Genomic DNA, 15,879 nt, shown 5'->3' on the forward strand with positions numbered 1-15,879 from the left:
ATGACCAGCGTGTCCTCATGGCCGTGGTGTCCCCATGGCCGTGGTGTCCCCATGTGTCATGGTGTCCCTCATCTCCATGACCAGCGTGTCCTCATGGCCGTGGTGTCCCCATGGCCATGGTGTCCCCATGCGTCATGGTGTCCCCATGTGTCATGGTGTCCCTGCGTGTCATGGTGTCCCTCATCTCCATGACCAGCGTGTCCTCATGGCCGTGGTGTCCCCATGGCCATGGTGTCCCTGCGTGTCATGGTGTCCCTCATCTCCATGACCAGCGTGTCCTCATGGCCGTGGTGTCCCCATGGCCATGGTGTCCCTGCGTGTCATGGTGTCCCTCATCTCCATGACCAGCGTGTCCTCATGGCCGTGGTGTCCCCATGGCCGTGGTGTCCCCATGTGTCATGGTGTCCCTCATCTCCATGACCAGCGTGTCCTCATGGCCGTGGTGTCCCCATGGCCGTGGTGTCCCCATGTGTCATGGTGTCCCACGTACCCATGGCCGTGGTGTCCCTATGGCCATGGTGTCCCATGTCCCCTTGGGTCATTGTGTCCCCATGGCGTCCCCATGTGTCATGGTGTCCCACGTGCTCATGGCCAAGGTGTCCCCATGGCCGTGGTGTCCCTCATCCCTTTGGGTTACGGTGTCCCCACGGTCAGGGGGTCCCCACAGTTGGGGTGTTGCTTGTCCCCAAACTCAGTCCCAGGCCGTACAGGGGTGGGGGAGGAGCCACATTTATTGTCCGTGTCCCCCCCCGCGGTGCAGGGACAGGGGACACAGGGGACATTGGGGTTGGGGGCTGTTGGGGAAACTGAGGCAGGGCTGGGCCAGATGGGGGACGATGGTGGGACGGGGTGGGGATGGAGCAGGGACCAGACCCAGGTTTGGGGACACCTCGAGGAGCTTGGGGACGGTCCAGGGAGGGTTGGGGACATCTTGGGAGGGGTGGGGACAGTTCAAGGAGGTTGAGGACATCTTGGGAGGGTGGGGACATGTTGGGGGGGTGGTGGGATGGTGGGTTGGGGACACCACGGGGAGGGTTGGGGATGGTCCAAGGAGGTTGGGGACATCTTGGGGAGGGTTGGGAGGTGATGGGATGGGGAGGTTGAGGTCACCACAGGGAGGGTTGGGGATGGTCCAAGGCACTTGGGGACCCCCGAGGGGGTTGGGGACATGTTGAGGGGTGGTGGGATGGGGAGGTTGGGGATACCACGGGAAGGGTTGGAGATGGTCCAAGGAGGTTGGGGACATCTTGGGGGGGTTGGGGACCACCAGTGGGGTTTGGGGACACGTTGTGGGTCAGATGGCGACGCTCTCCTGGACGCAGGCGGGGTCGAGGTAGGGGTAGGGCAGCGCCAGCCCCGCGTTGCGGCGCTGGATGCGGTGGGAGATGGCGGCCAGGCGATGTCGGAAGGAGCCAAGGAGCCGCCGTGGGGCCGCCCCACTGAAGTGTTCCTGGGGGCGGGAGCCCAGCGGGCGCTGGGGGACAGAGGGGCGTCATGGGGGACACTGGTGGGATGTCCACCCAGACCCTGGATCCCCTGGTGACACCGGTGGGATGTCCACCTGGATCCCTGGGTGCTCTGGTGACACCGGTGGGATGTCCACCCAGACCCTGGATCCCCTGGTGACACCGGTGGGATGTCCACCCGCCCCCTGGGTGCTCTGGTGACACCGGTGGGATGTCCACCCAGACCCTGGATCCCCTGGTGACACCAGTGGGATGTCCACCTGGATCCCTGGGTGCTCTGGTGACACCGGTGGGATGTCCACCCAGACCCTGGATCCCCTGGTGACACCAGTGGGATGTCCACCTGGATCCCTGGATCCCCTGGTGACACCGGTGGGATGTCCACCCGCCCCCTGGGTGCCCCCTCACCGGTTCTCCGCCCTCGTAGCTGACGACGCTGAGCAGGGCCAGGAGGGCGCCGGTGGCGTCGGGGGACGGGAGGGTCTCCAGCAGCAGCTCAGCGGTGGCCTCCTCCTTCGTCCTTGGTGGTGGCCGCCGCAGCGTCCCTGGGGTGTTGGGCATCCAGGCGGCGTAGTCGTACTGGGGGGGGGGGGGCAGAGGGAGGGGTCAGCAGGGGAACCCCATGGGACCCCCAACCTCCTCCGGGGTCACCTGGGTCCCACCGGGGCCACCTGGGTGATTGTCAGGTCCTCAAGTGCCAGGTGGCCACCAAGGTGGATCCGTGGCCACCTCCAAGCTCTACAAGGGCGCTTGGGTCTCTCCACCCTCCAAGTTCCCCCGTGTCCCCTCGTGTCCCCACACGTCCCCACGTGTCCCCAGGTGTCACCTGGCCGCTGTTGACGGCGGCGTGCCGGGCGGAGCAGCAGAAGATGATCATGGTGAGGAACTTCACGAGCTCAGGGCAGCTGCAGAGCTTTGAGGGGAAGCCTAGGAGGTGGGATGGCATGAGGTCAGCGATGACCTCACCAGCGCAGGCAGCCTCCACCACACGTGCCCTGCCCCCCGCCAACCCACCACCTGGCACGGGCACGACGTGACCATGGCCGTCGCGTGCTCAGCTCGTGGCACGACCATGGACGTGACCGTGTCCGTCCTGTGTCCTGACCACGGCCATGGCGTGACCATGGCCACCACCATAGCTGTCACTGTGGTGTGACCATGACCACAACCATCAATGTGATGTGACCATGACTATCCCACGACAGCCAGTATCATCGTGACCGTTATCGTGGCGTGACCATGACGATTGCCACGATGGTCACCATCACCACGCCTGATCATCACCATGATGTGACCATGGCCATGACCTTCACCAGGCCTCCTACCTGTCTTCTCATTGCCCAGGACGGCATAGGTGAAGATCTCGCCCACCCAGTCCTGGAGCTCGTGGTCCTCGGCCACGTCACTGTCCTCGGGGTAGTAGAGCGCCACGATCCCCTGCACTAAGCTGGGCCACCACAGGGCCACCAGTGAGACACGGGGACAGGGCCATGCCCACTGTCCCGGCATCACCCCCAGCAGCTCCCAGCCCTGTGGTCCCTGTCCCCATGTCCCCAACCCTGTGATCCTTGTCCCCATAGTCCCATTCCTGCAGATCCCTGTCCCCATGTCCCCAACCCTGTTGCCTCCATCCTCATCATCCCCATCCCCACATCCTCATCTCCATCGTCCAGTCCTCATGGTCTGATCCCCATGGCCCATCCCTGCTGTCCCCATCTCCGTCCCTATTGTCCCCATCCCCATGTCCCATCCCCATTTTCATCATTCCCATCTCCCTTGACCCCATCCCCATTGTCCCCAACCCTATGTCCCCACCTCCCATCCCCATGGCCCATCCCTGTTGTCCCCACCCCCTGGTCCCATCCCCACGTCCCCATCTTCATCATTCCCTTCTCCACCTCCCCATCTCCCTTGTCCCCATCACCCTCGTCCCTAGCCCCGTGTCCCCATCCCTGTTGTCCCCATGCCCACGTCCCCACCACCACGTCCCCACCCCACGTCCCACCCCACGTCCCCACCCCACCTCTCGATGGCCCCCCAGATCTCCAGGGCGTCGTCGCGGTAGTAGTAGTTGGGGATGTCGGTGACCCCGCGGTGCTCCAGGTCTTCGGGGACACACAGCTCCGTGTAGGTCAGCGCCGCCGTCGCTCGGGCCACCAGCTCCAGTGTCCCCTCCCGCCCCACCGCCGTGGCCTGGGGATGCCACCACCTCTCAGTGTCCTCCATCCTCCACCCCCTGCACCCCCAATTCCCCTCATCCCTTGGGGACCCAGGCGGCCGAGTGCCACCAAGGGGACCCAGGTGTCCAGGTGCCACCAAGGAGCAGCCAGGTGTCCGGGTGCCACCATGGGGACCCAGGTGCCACCGGCGGGGGGGACACCCAGGCGTCTGGCTGACCTTGTCGATGATCCCCCCGGGGCTGAGCAGCGAGTCCCGGGCCAAAATGTTGATGTGGAAGGTGAAACGGCAGTGGGGCAGCAGGAGCTGGGGACAATGGGGACAGGGGACAATGGACATGGGGACATGGGGACATGGGATATTGGGCATGGGATATTGGGCATGGGATATGGGGACATGGGGATATGGGGACATGGGACATGGAGACATGGGACATGGGGACATTGGACATGGAGACATGGGATATGGGGACATTGGACATGGAGACATGGGACATGGGACATCGGGCATGGGATATGGGGACATGGGACATGGGATATGGAGACATGGGGACATGGGGGAACACGGGACATGGGATATGGGGACATTGGACATGGAGACATGGGATATGGGGACATGGGGACATGGGACATGGAGACATGGGGACACGGGGGACATTGGACATGGGACACATGGGACATGGGACATCGGGCATGGGATATGGGGACATGGGACATGGGATGTGGGGACAGGGGACAATGGACATGGGGACAGGGGACATGGGGACATAGGGACAGGGGACATGGGGACATTGGACATGGGACATGGGACATGGGGACACAGAGGCATGGGGGACATGGGGACATGGGACATCGGGCATGGGATATGGGGACATTGGACATGGCAGCATGGGACATGGGGACACAGAGACATGGGACATGGGACATGGGGACATGGGGACGTGGGGACATGGGGACATGGGGACCTGGGACTTGTGATATGGGGACATGGGGACATGTGGGTGATGGGGACATTGGGACATTGGACATGGGGACATTGGACACGGGGACATGGGACATGTGGGCGACAGGGACGTGAGATATGAGACATGGGGACATGGAGACACAGGGGACATGGTGAAGGTTTGGGGGTGCAGGTTTTGGGGTGCAGGTTTTAGGGAACCTGGTAGATGGGGGCAGGTGGTGGGTGGCCACGGTGAAGGTTTGGGGGTGCAAGATTTGGGGTGCGGGTTTTGGGGTGCAGAATTTGGGGTACGGATTTTGGGGTTCAGATGTTGGGGTGCAGGTTTTGGGGTTCAGAATGTGGGGAGGGGGGGTGCAGGTTTTGGGGTGCAGTTTGGGGGTACCTGGTAGACGGGGTGGCAGGCGGGCAGGCGGTGGGTGGCCATGGCGAAGGTCTCCCCCAGGAAGTGGGTGTGCAGCAGGTGGGTGACGGCCTCGTGCAGGGTGAAGTGGGCGCCCCGCACCCACAGCTTGGCCAGCGCCCACGCCCAGCACCCATCCCCCGGCAGGAAGATGGGAGCCTCGGGGCCGGGGTGCTGGGACAGCTGGGGGACAGCGGGGGGGTCAGCGGGGATGGGCACGGGGAGGTGGGGGGGTGTGGGGACAAGGGGACACCATGGGGACGTGGAGAAACCATGGGGACATCATGGGGACAAGGGGACACCATGGGGATGTGGGACATGGGGACACCATGAGGACGTCATGGGGACAAGGGGACACCATGGGGACACCACGGGGACATGATGACATGGAGACATCATGGGGACAAGGGGACACCATGGGGATATGGGACAAGGGGACAGCATGGGGACATGGGACATGGGGACACCATGAGGACATCATGGGGACAAGGGGACAAGGGGACACCATGAGGACACCATGGGGACAAGGGGACACCATGGGGACATGGGACATGGGGACACCATGAGGACGTCATGGGGATAAGGGGACAAGGGGACACCATGGGGATATGGGACAAGGGGACAGCATGGGGACATGATGACATGGGGACATCATGGGGATAAGGGGACAAGGGGACACCATGGGGACACCATGAGGACATCATGGGGACAAGGGGACACCATGGGGACAAGGGGACACCATGGGGACATGGGGACAACATGAGGACATCATGGGGACAAGGGGACACCATGGGGATGTGGGACATGGGGACACCATGAGGACGTCATGGGGATAAGGGGACAAGGGGACAGCATGGGGACATGATGACATGGAGACATCATGGGGACGAGGGGACACCATGGGGACATGGGACATGGGGACACCATGAGGACATCATGGGGACATCATGGGGACAGGGGAACATGGAGACAAGAGGACACCACGGGGACACGTGGGGACACCGTGGGGCCACATCAGGACAAGGGGAGATGGGACATGGGGGGGGATGGGGGGGACACAGGAGCATCAGAGGGACACGGGGGGGACACGGGGGGGACACGGGGGGGACACGGGGGGGGACATGGGGAGGACATGGGGACGTGCGTGGGGACATGGGGGGGACACGGGGGGGATACGGGGGGACACGGGGGGGACGCGTGGGGACACGTGGGGACACGGGGGGATACGGGGGGACACGTGGGGACACGGGGGGGACACGGGGGGACACGGGGGGATACGGGGGGACACGTGGGGACACGGGGGGGACACGGGGGGACACGGGGACGCGCGTGGGGACACGTGGGGACACGGGGGGGACACGGGGGGACACGGGGGGCCCTACCTGGATGGCGACGGGCAGGAGCTGCCGGCGGGGGCTGAGCCAGAGCAGGCAGAGGGGGGCGGCCAGGAACTGGGGCTCCCCCCCCCCGCGCCCCGTGGGGAGCCCCTCCAGCAGCGCGTAGTCGGCCAGGAAGAGCCGCCCCCCCTGCGGGGCCGCACAGCTGGGACCCCCAAACCTTTTTTTTTGGGGGGGGGGGGGGGCTGTCTGCCCCAGGACCCCCCAAAATCTGGGGGGGGTTCCATCTGCCCCAGGACACCCCATCCCCCCAAAATCTGGGAGGCTCCCTGCCCCAAGATACCCCCCCCCCCCCCCAAAAAAAAAACCCAAACCCTGGGGGGCCTCCTGCCCTGGGACACCCCCCCCCCAAAAAACCTAGGGGTTCCCCTACCCCTGGATGCCCCCCCAAAACCCTGGGGGTCCCCTGTCCCAAGACCCCCCCCCCCCCAAAACCTGGGGGGTCCGTCTGCCATGAGACACCCCCCCCCCAAAACCTGGGTGCTCCCCCTGGCCCGGGACCCCCCAACCTGGCTCCCCCAGCACTGGGGTGCCCCCCCCCCCCGAAAAACTGGGTGCTCCCCCCCACCCCGGGACACCCCCCCCCCCCACTCCCAACACCTGGGTCCCCCCAATGAGTGGGACCCCCCCACCCCCAAAAACCGGGGTCCCTCAGGCTCTTGGGTGTCCCAGGTGCTTGGGACCCCCCCCCCTTTGCGATGTTGGGGTCCCCCCAGACACCCCAGACCCCCCACCCTGTCCCGGGCACCTGGGACCCCCCCCAAATCCCCCCATAACCCCCCCCCCCCGTGCCCCCCCAAACCCCTCCATGCCCTCCCCAGGTGCCTGAGCCCCCCCAAACCCCCCATAACCCCCCTAGGGCCCCCCCAAACCCCCCCATAACCCCCCCCCAGGGTCCCCCCCAAATCCCCCCGACATTTTGGGGTGCAGGGGGGACCCCGACCTCCATCTCGCGCTGCAGGCAGGTGTGGGGGCCCAGGCTGGGCGCCACCATGGGGGGGGTGACGGGGAAGTTGGGGGGCAGGCGGGAGCAGCGGCGCAGCAGGACGGGGTTCACCCCGTTCAGGTACTGCTCCCCGAAAAAGGCGTCGTCCCGCCAGTGCTGCACCACGTACTCTGCGGGGAACCCACGTCTGGGGCACCCCAAAAACTGGGGGCCACCCCCAAAGCCAGGGCACCCCAAAACCCGGGGGCACCCCAAAATCAAAAACCCGGGTGCACCCCAAAACCCAAGCCCCCTCATAACCCAACACCTGCCCCCCCCCTCAAACTCCTGGGGTCCCCCTCAAACACTGGTGGCACCCCAAAACCCGGGGGCACCCCAAAACCCGGGGCCCCCCCAAACACCTGGGGCCCCCCTTGAACTCCTGATTCACCCCAAAACCCAACACTTGGAGCCCCCCTTGAACTCCAATGCCTGGGGCTCCCCAAAACCTGGGGGCACCCCATGTCCCCCCCAAACCCCCGGGTCCCCCCAAGTCTCCACCAGACTCCGGGTCCCCCCAAACCCCCCCAGTCTCCCCCAAACCTCAGGTCCCCCCATGTCCCCCTGGACCCCCGGGTCCCCCCCAAACCTCGGGTCCCCCCCAAACCCCAAAGTCCCCCCCAAACCACTGAGTCCCCCCATGTCCCCTCCAGACGCTGGGTCCCCCCCAATCCCCATGTCCCCCCCCAAACCCCCCCAGTCTCCCCCAAACCTCGGGTCCCCCCAAACCCCCCAAGTCCCCCCATGTCCCCCTGGACCCCCGGGTCCCCCCCAAACCTTGGGTCCCCCCCAAACCCCCGGGTCCCCCCATGTCCCCCTGGACCCCCGGGTCCCCCCCAAACCCCCGGGTCCCCCCATGTCCCCCATGTCCCCCCCAAACCCCGGGCCCCCCCATGTCCCCCTGGACCCCCAGGTCCCCCCAAACCCCCGGGTCCCCCCATGTCCCCCATGTCCCCCGGGTCCCCCCCAAACCCCGGGTCCCCCCATGTCCCCCATGTCCCCCGGGTCCCCCCCATGTCCCCCGGGTCCCCCCCAAACCTCGGGTCCCCCCAAACCCCCCAAGTCCCCCAATGTCCCCCTGGACCCCCAGGTCCCCCCAAACCCCCGGGTCCCCCCATGTCCCCCATGTCCCCCGGGTCCCCCCCAAACCCCGGGCCCCCCCATGTCCCCCTGGACCCCAGGGTCCCCCCCATGTCCCCCGGGTCCCCCCCAAACCCCGGGCCCCCCCATGTCCCCCTGGACCCACCGCTGATGGGGGTCCCCGGCCCCCCCAGCACCTCCTGCAGGTCCTCGAAGCTGCGCCAGGAGCCACCACAGCGAAGCCCCCGGAGCCGCACCCGGACCTGGCTGGGGACAGGGACAGGGGACATTGGGGACATGGGGGGGGGGACAGGGGGGACGGGGGGGCAGGGGGACATTGGGGATGGGGTGTGGGGGACATTGGGGACACCACGGGGACATTGGGGGGACATTGGGGGGACATGGGGACCTTGGGGACACCAAGGGGACATTGGGGGGACATTGGGGACACCAATGGAGACAGGGGACACCATGGGGCGTGGGGATGGGGGACATGGGGGGACATCGGGATATGGAGACACTATGGGGACAAAGGGAGATGGGGACACCATGGGGACATGGAGGGGACATGGGGACACCGTGGGGATGTGGGGACACCATGGGGTTGTGGGGACACCATGGGGTGTGAGGATGTGGGACACGGGGACACCATGGGGACATGGAGGGGACATGGGGACACCATGGGGCGTGAGGATGTGGGACATGGGGACACCATGGGGACATGGGGACACCATGGGGATGTGGGGACACCAGGAGGACTTGGGGACACCATGGGACGTGAGGATGTGGGACATGGAGGGGACATGGGGACACCGTGGGGATGTGGGGACACCATGGGGTGTGAGGATGTGGGACATGGGGACACCAGGAGGACACGGGGACACCATGGGGACATGGGGACACCATGGGTATGTGGGGACACCAGGAGGACATGGGGACACCATGGGGACATGGAGGGGACATGGGGACACCGTGGGGATGTGGGGACACCATGGGGTGTGGTGGCAGGGGACACCATGGGGACATGGGGACACCATGGGTATGTGGGGACACCAGGAGGACTTGGGGACACCATGGGATGTGAGGATGTGGGACATGGGGACATGGAGGGGACATGGGGACACCATGGGGATGTGGGACAAGGGGACACCATGGGGACATGAGGGGACATGGGGACGCCATGAGGACATCATGGGGACAAGGGGACACCATGGGGACGTGGGACAAGGGGACACCATGGGGACACGAGGGGACATGGGCATGGGGACACCGTGGGGATGTGGGGACACCAGGAGGACATGGAGGGGACATGGAGGGGACATGGGGACACCATGGGGACACCATGGGGACATGGAGGGGACACGAGGGGACATGGGCATGGGGACACCGTGGGGATGTGGGGACACCAGGAGGACTTGGGGACACCATGGGGACATGGAGGGGACATGGGGACACCACGGGGCGTGAGGATGTGGGACACGGGGACACCGCGAGGACACGGGGACGGGGCGGGGCCACACGTGGGACGCAGTGGGGGACAAGCGGGGACACGCGAGGACGGTGCGAGGTGGCGGCCGGGACCCTCGGGGACCCTCGGGGACACAGTGGGGGGGGGGGGTGCCGGGGACGGTGACACTGACGCGGCGGCGGCGCGGGCGACGATGTTGGCGCGGTGTCCCAGGGGAAAGGCCAGGCTGGGGGACAGCGGCGGGGGGGGGGACGATGGCGGTGACGATGGCGGTGACGATGGCGGTGACGATGGCGGTGACGATGACGATGGCGGTGACGGTGACGGTGGGGGGGGGGGTGGCCAGGGGCAGAGGGCGGGGGGCAGCGCCCGCAGGCCCCAGGGCCACCCCGGGGCGTAGGGCGCCCACCTGGGGGGACACGGGTCCTGTTCCCAGTGCTCCCAGTTACCTCCCAGTGCTCCCAGTTACCTCCCAGTAACCTTCCAGTAACTTCCCAGTCCCCCCCAGTTCCCTCCCAGTCCTTCCAGTCCCTTCCCAGTGCTCCCAGTCCTTTCCCAGTCCCCCCCAGTTCCCTCCCAGTCCCTTCCCAGTGCTCCCAGTCCTTTCCCAGTCCCTTTCCAGTCCCCCCCAGTTCCCTCCCAGTCCTTCCAGTCCCTTCCCAGTGCTCCCAGTCCTTTCCCAGTCCCCTCCCAGTGCTCCCAGTCCTTTCCCAGTCCTTTCCCAGTCCCCCCCAGTTCCCTCCCAGTCCCTTCCCAGTCCCCTCCCAGTGCTCCCAGTCCATACTGGAAGGCCTCCTCGCGCTCCTTCCGCTCCTCCTGGCGCTGCTGCAGCAGCCGCGGCTCCCAGGCGGCCGCACGCGGTGTCCGGGCTGGGGGACACGGGGGGACACGGGGGGGGACACGGGGGGGACACGGGGGGGGACACACGGGGGGGGACACGCAGGGTCACATGACACAAGCCCCCCCCAGTGCCTCCAGTTCCCTCCCAGTGCTCCCAGTCCCCGCGTCACGGCAGGTGATGGGATCGCAGGTGTCCCCATGGTGTCCCCAAGTGTCCCCACACCCCCATGTCCCCCCGTGTCTCCACGGTGCTTTGGTGTCCCCCATGTCCCCCCATGTCCCCCCATGTCCCCCCATGTCCCCGTGGTGTCCCCTTGTGTCCCCCCACGTCCCCCCATGTCCCCAAGGTGTCCCCTTGTGTCTCCATGTCCCCGTGTCCCCATGGTGTCCCCCATGCTGTCCCCATGTCCCCCCAAGGTGTCCCCTTACGTCTCCATGTCCCCGTGTCCCCCCCCCACATCCCCACGGTGTCCCCTTGTCCCCAATCCCCGTGGTGTCCTCACGTCCCCGTGGCATCCTCTTGTCCCCCCATGTCCCTGTGTCCCCGTGTCCCCCGTGTCCCTGTGTCCCCCCGTGTCCCTGTGTCCCCACACCCCCCGTGTCCCCCCGTGTCCCCCCGTGTCCCCACGCCCCCGTGTCCCCGTGACCCCCCGTGTCCCTGTGTCCCCACACCCCCCCATGTCCCCCCATGTCCCCCCGTATCCCCGTGTCCCCCCGTGTCCCCACACCCCCCCATGTCCCCCCGTGTCCCCGTGACCCCCCGTGTCCCTGTGTCCCCACACCCCCCCATGTCCCCCCATGTCCCCCCGTGTCCCCACACCCCCCTGTGTCCCCGTGTCCCCCCGTGTCCCCGTGTCCCCCCGTGTCCCCACACCCCCCCGTGTCCCCCCGTGTCCCTGTGTCCCCCCGTGTCCCTGTGTCCCCACGCCCCCGTGTCCCTGCGTCCCCCTGTGTCCCCACACCCCCCCGTGTCCCTGTGTCCCCCCATGTCCCTGTGTCCCCACACCCCCCCGTGTCCCCGTGACCCCCCGTGTCCCTGTGTCCCCACACCCCCCCGTGTCCCCACACCCCCCCGTGTCCCCCTGTGTCCCTGTGTCCCCCCGTGTCCCCACACCCCCCCGTGACCCCCCGTGTCCCTGTGTCCCCACACCCCCCTGTGTCCCCGTGTCCCCCCATGTCCCCGTGTCCCCCCGTGTCCCCACACCCCCCCGTGTCCCCCCGTGTCCCCCCGTGTCCCCCCGTGTCCCCGTACCGGTGCCCTCCCGCAGCTCCAGGCAGCCGCTCTCCAGCCAGCGGTAGCAGGGGAAGGTGGCCGTGGGGGTGTCCCCAACATCGTCCCCCGCGACGTCGTCATCCCCGGTGTCACCCCCCCCGGTGTCCCCATCCCGCAGGGGCCCGGTGACGGTGACGCGGGCGCAGAACCATCGGTCGGGGACCAGGGACACCAGTGGCTCCTTCCACAGCCGCAGCAGCAGGAGGGTCCCCAGGGGCCGCGGTGACGTCACCTCCGTCACCACCGTCTGCGGGGCCACCGACCGTCACCCCCTGTCACCGACCGTCACCCCCTGTCACCCCCCGACACCCCCCGACACCCCCCGACACCCCCCGTCACCCCCTGCCACCGACCGTCACCCCCTGTCACCCCCCGTCACCCCCTGGCACCCCCTGTCACCCCCCGTCACCCCGTCACCCCCTGTCACCCCCCTGTCACCCCCCCGTCACCCCCTCGTGCCTCATCAGCCCTCCCAGTGCCTCCCAGTACTCCCAGTTCTTCCCAGTCCCTTCCCCCTTCCCCTCCCAGTGCCCCCCAACCTCCCCCCAGTCCCTTCCCAGTTTCTCCCAGTGCCCCTCCAGCCCCCCCAGTCCCTCCCAGTCCCCCCCAGTTTCTCCCAGTGCCCCCCAATCCCCTCCCAGTCCCTCCCAGTTCCCCCAGTTCCCCCCAGTGTCCCCCCCAGTCCCTCCCAGTTCCCCCAGTTTCTCCCAGTGCCCCCCAATCTCCTCTCAGTCCCTCCCAGTCCCCCCAGTCCCCCCCAGTTCCCCCCAATCCTCTCCCAGTCCCTCCCAGTGCCCCCCAGTGCCCCCCAGTGCCCCCCAATCCTCTCCCAGTCCCTCCCAGTCCCCCCCAGTGCCCCCCAATCCTTTCCCAGTGCCCCCCAATGCCCCCCAATCCCCTCCCAGTCCCTCCCAGTTCCCCCCAGTGCCCCCCAGTGCCCCTCAATCCCCTCCCAATCCCTCCCAGTCCCCCCCCAGTGCCCCCCAGTCCCCTCCCAGTGCCCCCCAATCCCCTCCCAATCCCCTCCCAGTCCCTCCCAGTCCCCCCCCCAGTGCCCCCCAATCCTTTCCCAGTGCCCTCCAATCCCCTCCCAGTCCCTCCCAGTTCCCCCCACTGCCCCCAATCCTCTCCCAGTCCCTCCCAGTCCCCCCCAGTCCCCCCCCAGTGCCCCCCAATCCCCTCCCAGTCCCTCCCAGTTCCCCCCAGTGCCCCTCAGTGCCCCTCAATCCCCTCCCAATCCCCTCCCAGTCCCCCCCCAGTGCCCCCCAATCCCCTCCCAATCCCTCCCAGTCCCCCCCCAGTGCCCCCCAGTCCCCTCCCAGTGCCCCCCAGTGCCCCCCAATCCCCTCCCAGTCCCCCCCAGTGCCCCCCAATCCCCTCCCAGTGCCCCCCAATCCCCTCCCAGTCCCTCCCAGTGCCCCCCAGTGCCCCCCAATCCCCTCCCAATCCCTTCCCAGTCCCTCCCAGTGCCCCCCAGTGCCCCCCAATCCCCTCCCAATCCCCTCCCAGTGCCCTCCCAGTCCCTCCCAGTGCCCCCCCAGTGCACTCACGGTGCCGGGGCGCAGGCGGTGGCGGGGCCAGTCGAGGTGGCAGGGGGGGCTCTGTCCCCCCGTCCCCACCAGGCTGAGGGTGACGGCTGCCAGCGTCCCCCCGCCCCACTGGGACCCCGTCGTCACCCTCACCCGGTACCGCTCCCCCCCCGGGGTGCCCTGGGCGACAGCGGGGGACAGCGGGGTCCCCTTGGGGACAGCGGGGGCCTCTGGGGACGCCAGGGTCCTTCGGGGTGTCCTGGGATTTTCGGGGTGTCCCTGTGTCCCTTGGGGTGTCCTCGGGGTGTCCCCAATCTTTTGGGGTGTCCCTGGGTCCTCCCTGGTCTTTTGGGGTGTCCCTGGGTCCCTCGGGGTGTCCCCAATCTTTCGGGGTGTCCCTGGGTCTTTTGGGGTGTCCCTGGGTCCCTCGGGGTGTCCCTGGGTCCTCCCTGGTCTTTTGGGGTGTCCTCGGGGTGTCCCTGTGTCCCTTGGGGTGTCCTCGGGGTGTCCCCAATCTTTTGGGGTGTCCCTGGGTCCCTCGGGGTGTCCCTGGGTCCCTTGGGGTGTCCTTGGGGTGTCCCCAATCTTTTGGGGTGTCCCTGGGTCCCTTGGGGTGTTCTCGGGGTGTCCCCAATCTTTTGGGGTGTCCCTGGGTCTTTCGGGGTGTCCCTGGGTCCCTTGGGGTGTTCTCGGGGTGTCCCCAATCTTTTGGGGTGTCCCTGGGTCCTCCCTGGTCTTTTGGGGTGTCCCTGGGTCCCTCGGGGTGTCCCCAATCTTTCGGGGTGTCACTGGGTTCCCCCCCCCCCCCCCGCCGCTGCAGCTCCCCGGGGCGCCCCTGGGTCCCTCGGCCACCCCCCCCCAGTCCCAGTCCCGCCCCAGTTCCGCCCCAGTTCCTCCCAGTTCCTCCCAGTTCCCGGCCTCAACCGGTCGGAGCGGTCCCGGGTCCCCGCGGGTCCGCCCAGTTCCACCCCAGTTTTACACCACTGGGCCCAGTAAGACCAGTTCCACCTCTGCTTGCATCAGCGACCCCCAAACCAGTTACGCCCCAGTTCCACCACCGAGGCTGAGCCCCACCCCAGTTCCATCCCAGTTCACCCCAGTTGCACCCCAGTTCCATCCCAGTTCCACCACCGAGGCTGAGCCCCACCCCAGTTCCATCCCAGTTCACCCCAGTTGCACCCCAGTTCCATCCCAGTTCCACCACCGAGGCTGAGCCCCACCCCAGTTACATCCCAGTTCACCCCAGTTACGCCACTGGGTCTGGGCTGCTCCCCAGTTCCTCTCCAGTTACACCCCAGTTCACCCCAGTTACGCTGCTGGCTCGGGGTCACATCCCAGTTACACCCCAGTTCCTCCCCAGTTTCACCACTGGGTCTGAGTTGCACCCCAGTTCCTCCCCAGTTACATCCCAGTTCACCCCAGTTTCGCAACTGGGTCTGGGCTGCTCCCCAGTTACAGCCCAGTTACACCACTGGGTCGGGGTCACACCCCAGTTGCACCCCAGTTCACCCCAGTTGCACCCCAGTTCCATCCCAGTTCCACCACTGAGGCTGAGCCCCACTCCAGTTACATCCCAGTTCACCCCAGTTGCATCCCAGTTACACCACTGGGTCGGGGTCACACCCCAGTTCCTCCCCAGTTCCCCCCAGTTTCACCACTGGGTCCGGGCTGCTCCCCAGTTCCTCCCAGGTTACGCCACTGGCTCGGGGTCACATCTCCCAGTTCCTCCCCAGTTACATCCCAGTTCACCCCAGTTACGACACTGGGTCTGGGCTGCACCCCAGTTACATCCCAGTTCACCCCAGTTGCATCCCAGTTACACCACTGGGTCGGGGTCACACCCCAGTTCCTCCCCAGTTTCGCAACTGGGTCTGGGCTGCTCCCCAGTTTCTCCCCAGTTCCTCCCCAGTTCCATCCCAGTTACACCACTGGGTCGGGGTCACACCCCAGTTCCATCCCAGTTCCACTTCAGTTCCATCCCAGTTCCTCCCCAGTTCACCCCAGTTTCGCAACTGGGTTTGGGCTGCACCCCAGTTGCACCCCGGTTGCACCCCAGTTACATCCCAGTTCACCCCAGTTACACCACTGGATCTGGGCTGCTCCCCAGTTACACCCCGGTTCCTCCCCAGTTCACCCCAGTTACACCCCAGTTCCGTCCCAGTTACATCCCAGTTCCCCCACTGGGTCTGGGCCCCGTCCCAGTTCCTCCCCAGTTCACCCCAGTTTACACCAGTACCCCTCGGCCCAGCACCCTTTTACACCCCTGATCCAGTACTGGGCCCAGTACGACCAGTTACACC

The 15,879-nt window shown here is 66.9% G+C and overlaps 1 protein-coding gene across 1 annotated transcript; it reads right to left on the minus strand.

Moving 5' to 3' along the window:
- Nucleotides 1-818: 818 nt before the first annotated feature.
- On the minus strand, nucleotides 819-14,599 carry LOC129197887 (polyunsaturated fatty acid lipoxygenase ALOX15B-like). Its single transcript, XM_054806690.1, has 14 exons — nucleotides 14,564-14,599; nucleotides 13,601-13,759; nucleotides 12,030-12,297; nucleotides 10,722-10,806; nucleotides 8,636-8,736; nucleotides 7,348-7,520; nucleotides 6,390-6,533; nucleotides 4,990-5,190; nucleotides 3,864-3,950; nucleotides 3,490-3,659; nucleotides 2,792-2,913; nucleotides 2,293-2,393; nucleotides 1,875-2,045; nucleotides 819-1,474 (listed from the first exon to the last, which is right to left on the minus strand). The coding sequence occupies exons 1-14, from the start codon at nucleotides 14,597-14,599 to the stop codon at nucleotides 1,295-1,297; spliced, it is 1,998 nt and encodes a 665-aa protein (XP_054662665.1). The 3' UTR covers nucleotides 819-1,294.
- Nucleotides 14,600-15,879: the final 1,280 nt, after the last annotated feature.

The sequence above is a fragment of the Grus americana genome, chromosome 30 (assembly GCF_028858705.1).
Source record: "Grus americana isolate bGruAme1 chromosome 30, bGruAme1.mat, whole genome shotgun sequence".
Taxonomy (NCBI): Eukaryota; Metazoa; Chordata; class Aves; order Gruiformes; family Gruidae; genus Grus; species Grus americana.

What these genes read in the sequence shown, in the direction of transcription:
- LOC129197887 (XM_054806690.1), bottom strand. Translation starts at nt 14,599, where the DNA reads ATGCAAGCAGAGGTGGAACTGGTCTTACTGGGCCCA. An exon ending in GCCGGGGACCCCCATCAGCG is followed by an intron (nt 7,521 to 8,635) that starts GTGGGTCCAGGG and finishes GGTTCCCCGCAG; the next exon opens with AGTACGTGGTGCAGCACTGG. An exon ending in CCTGGGCAATGAGAAGACAG is followed by an intron (nt 2,394 to 2,791) that starts GTAGGAGGCCTG and finishes CCCACCTCCTAG; the next exon opens with GCTTCCCCTCAAAGCTCTGC.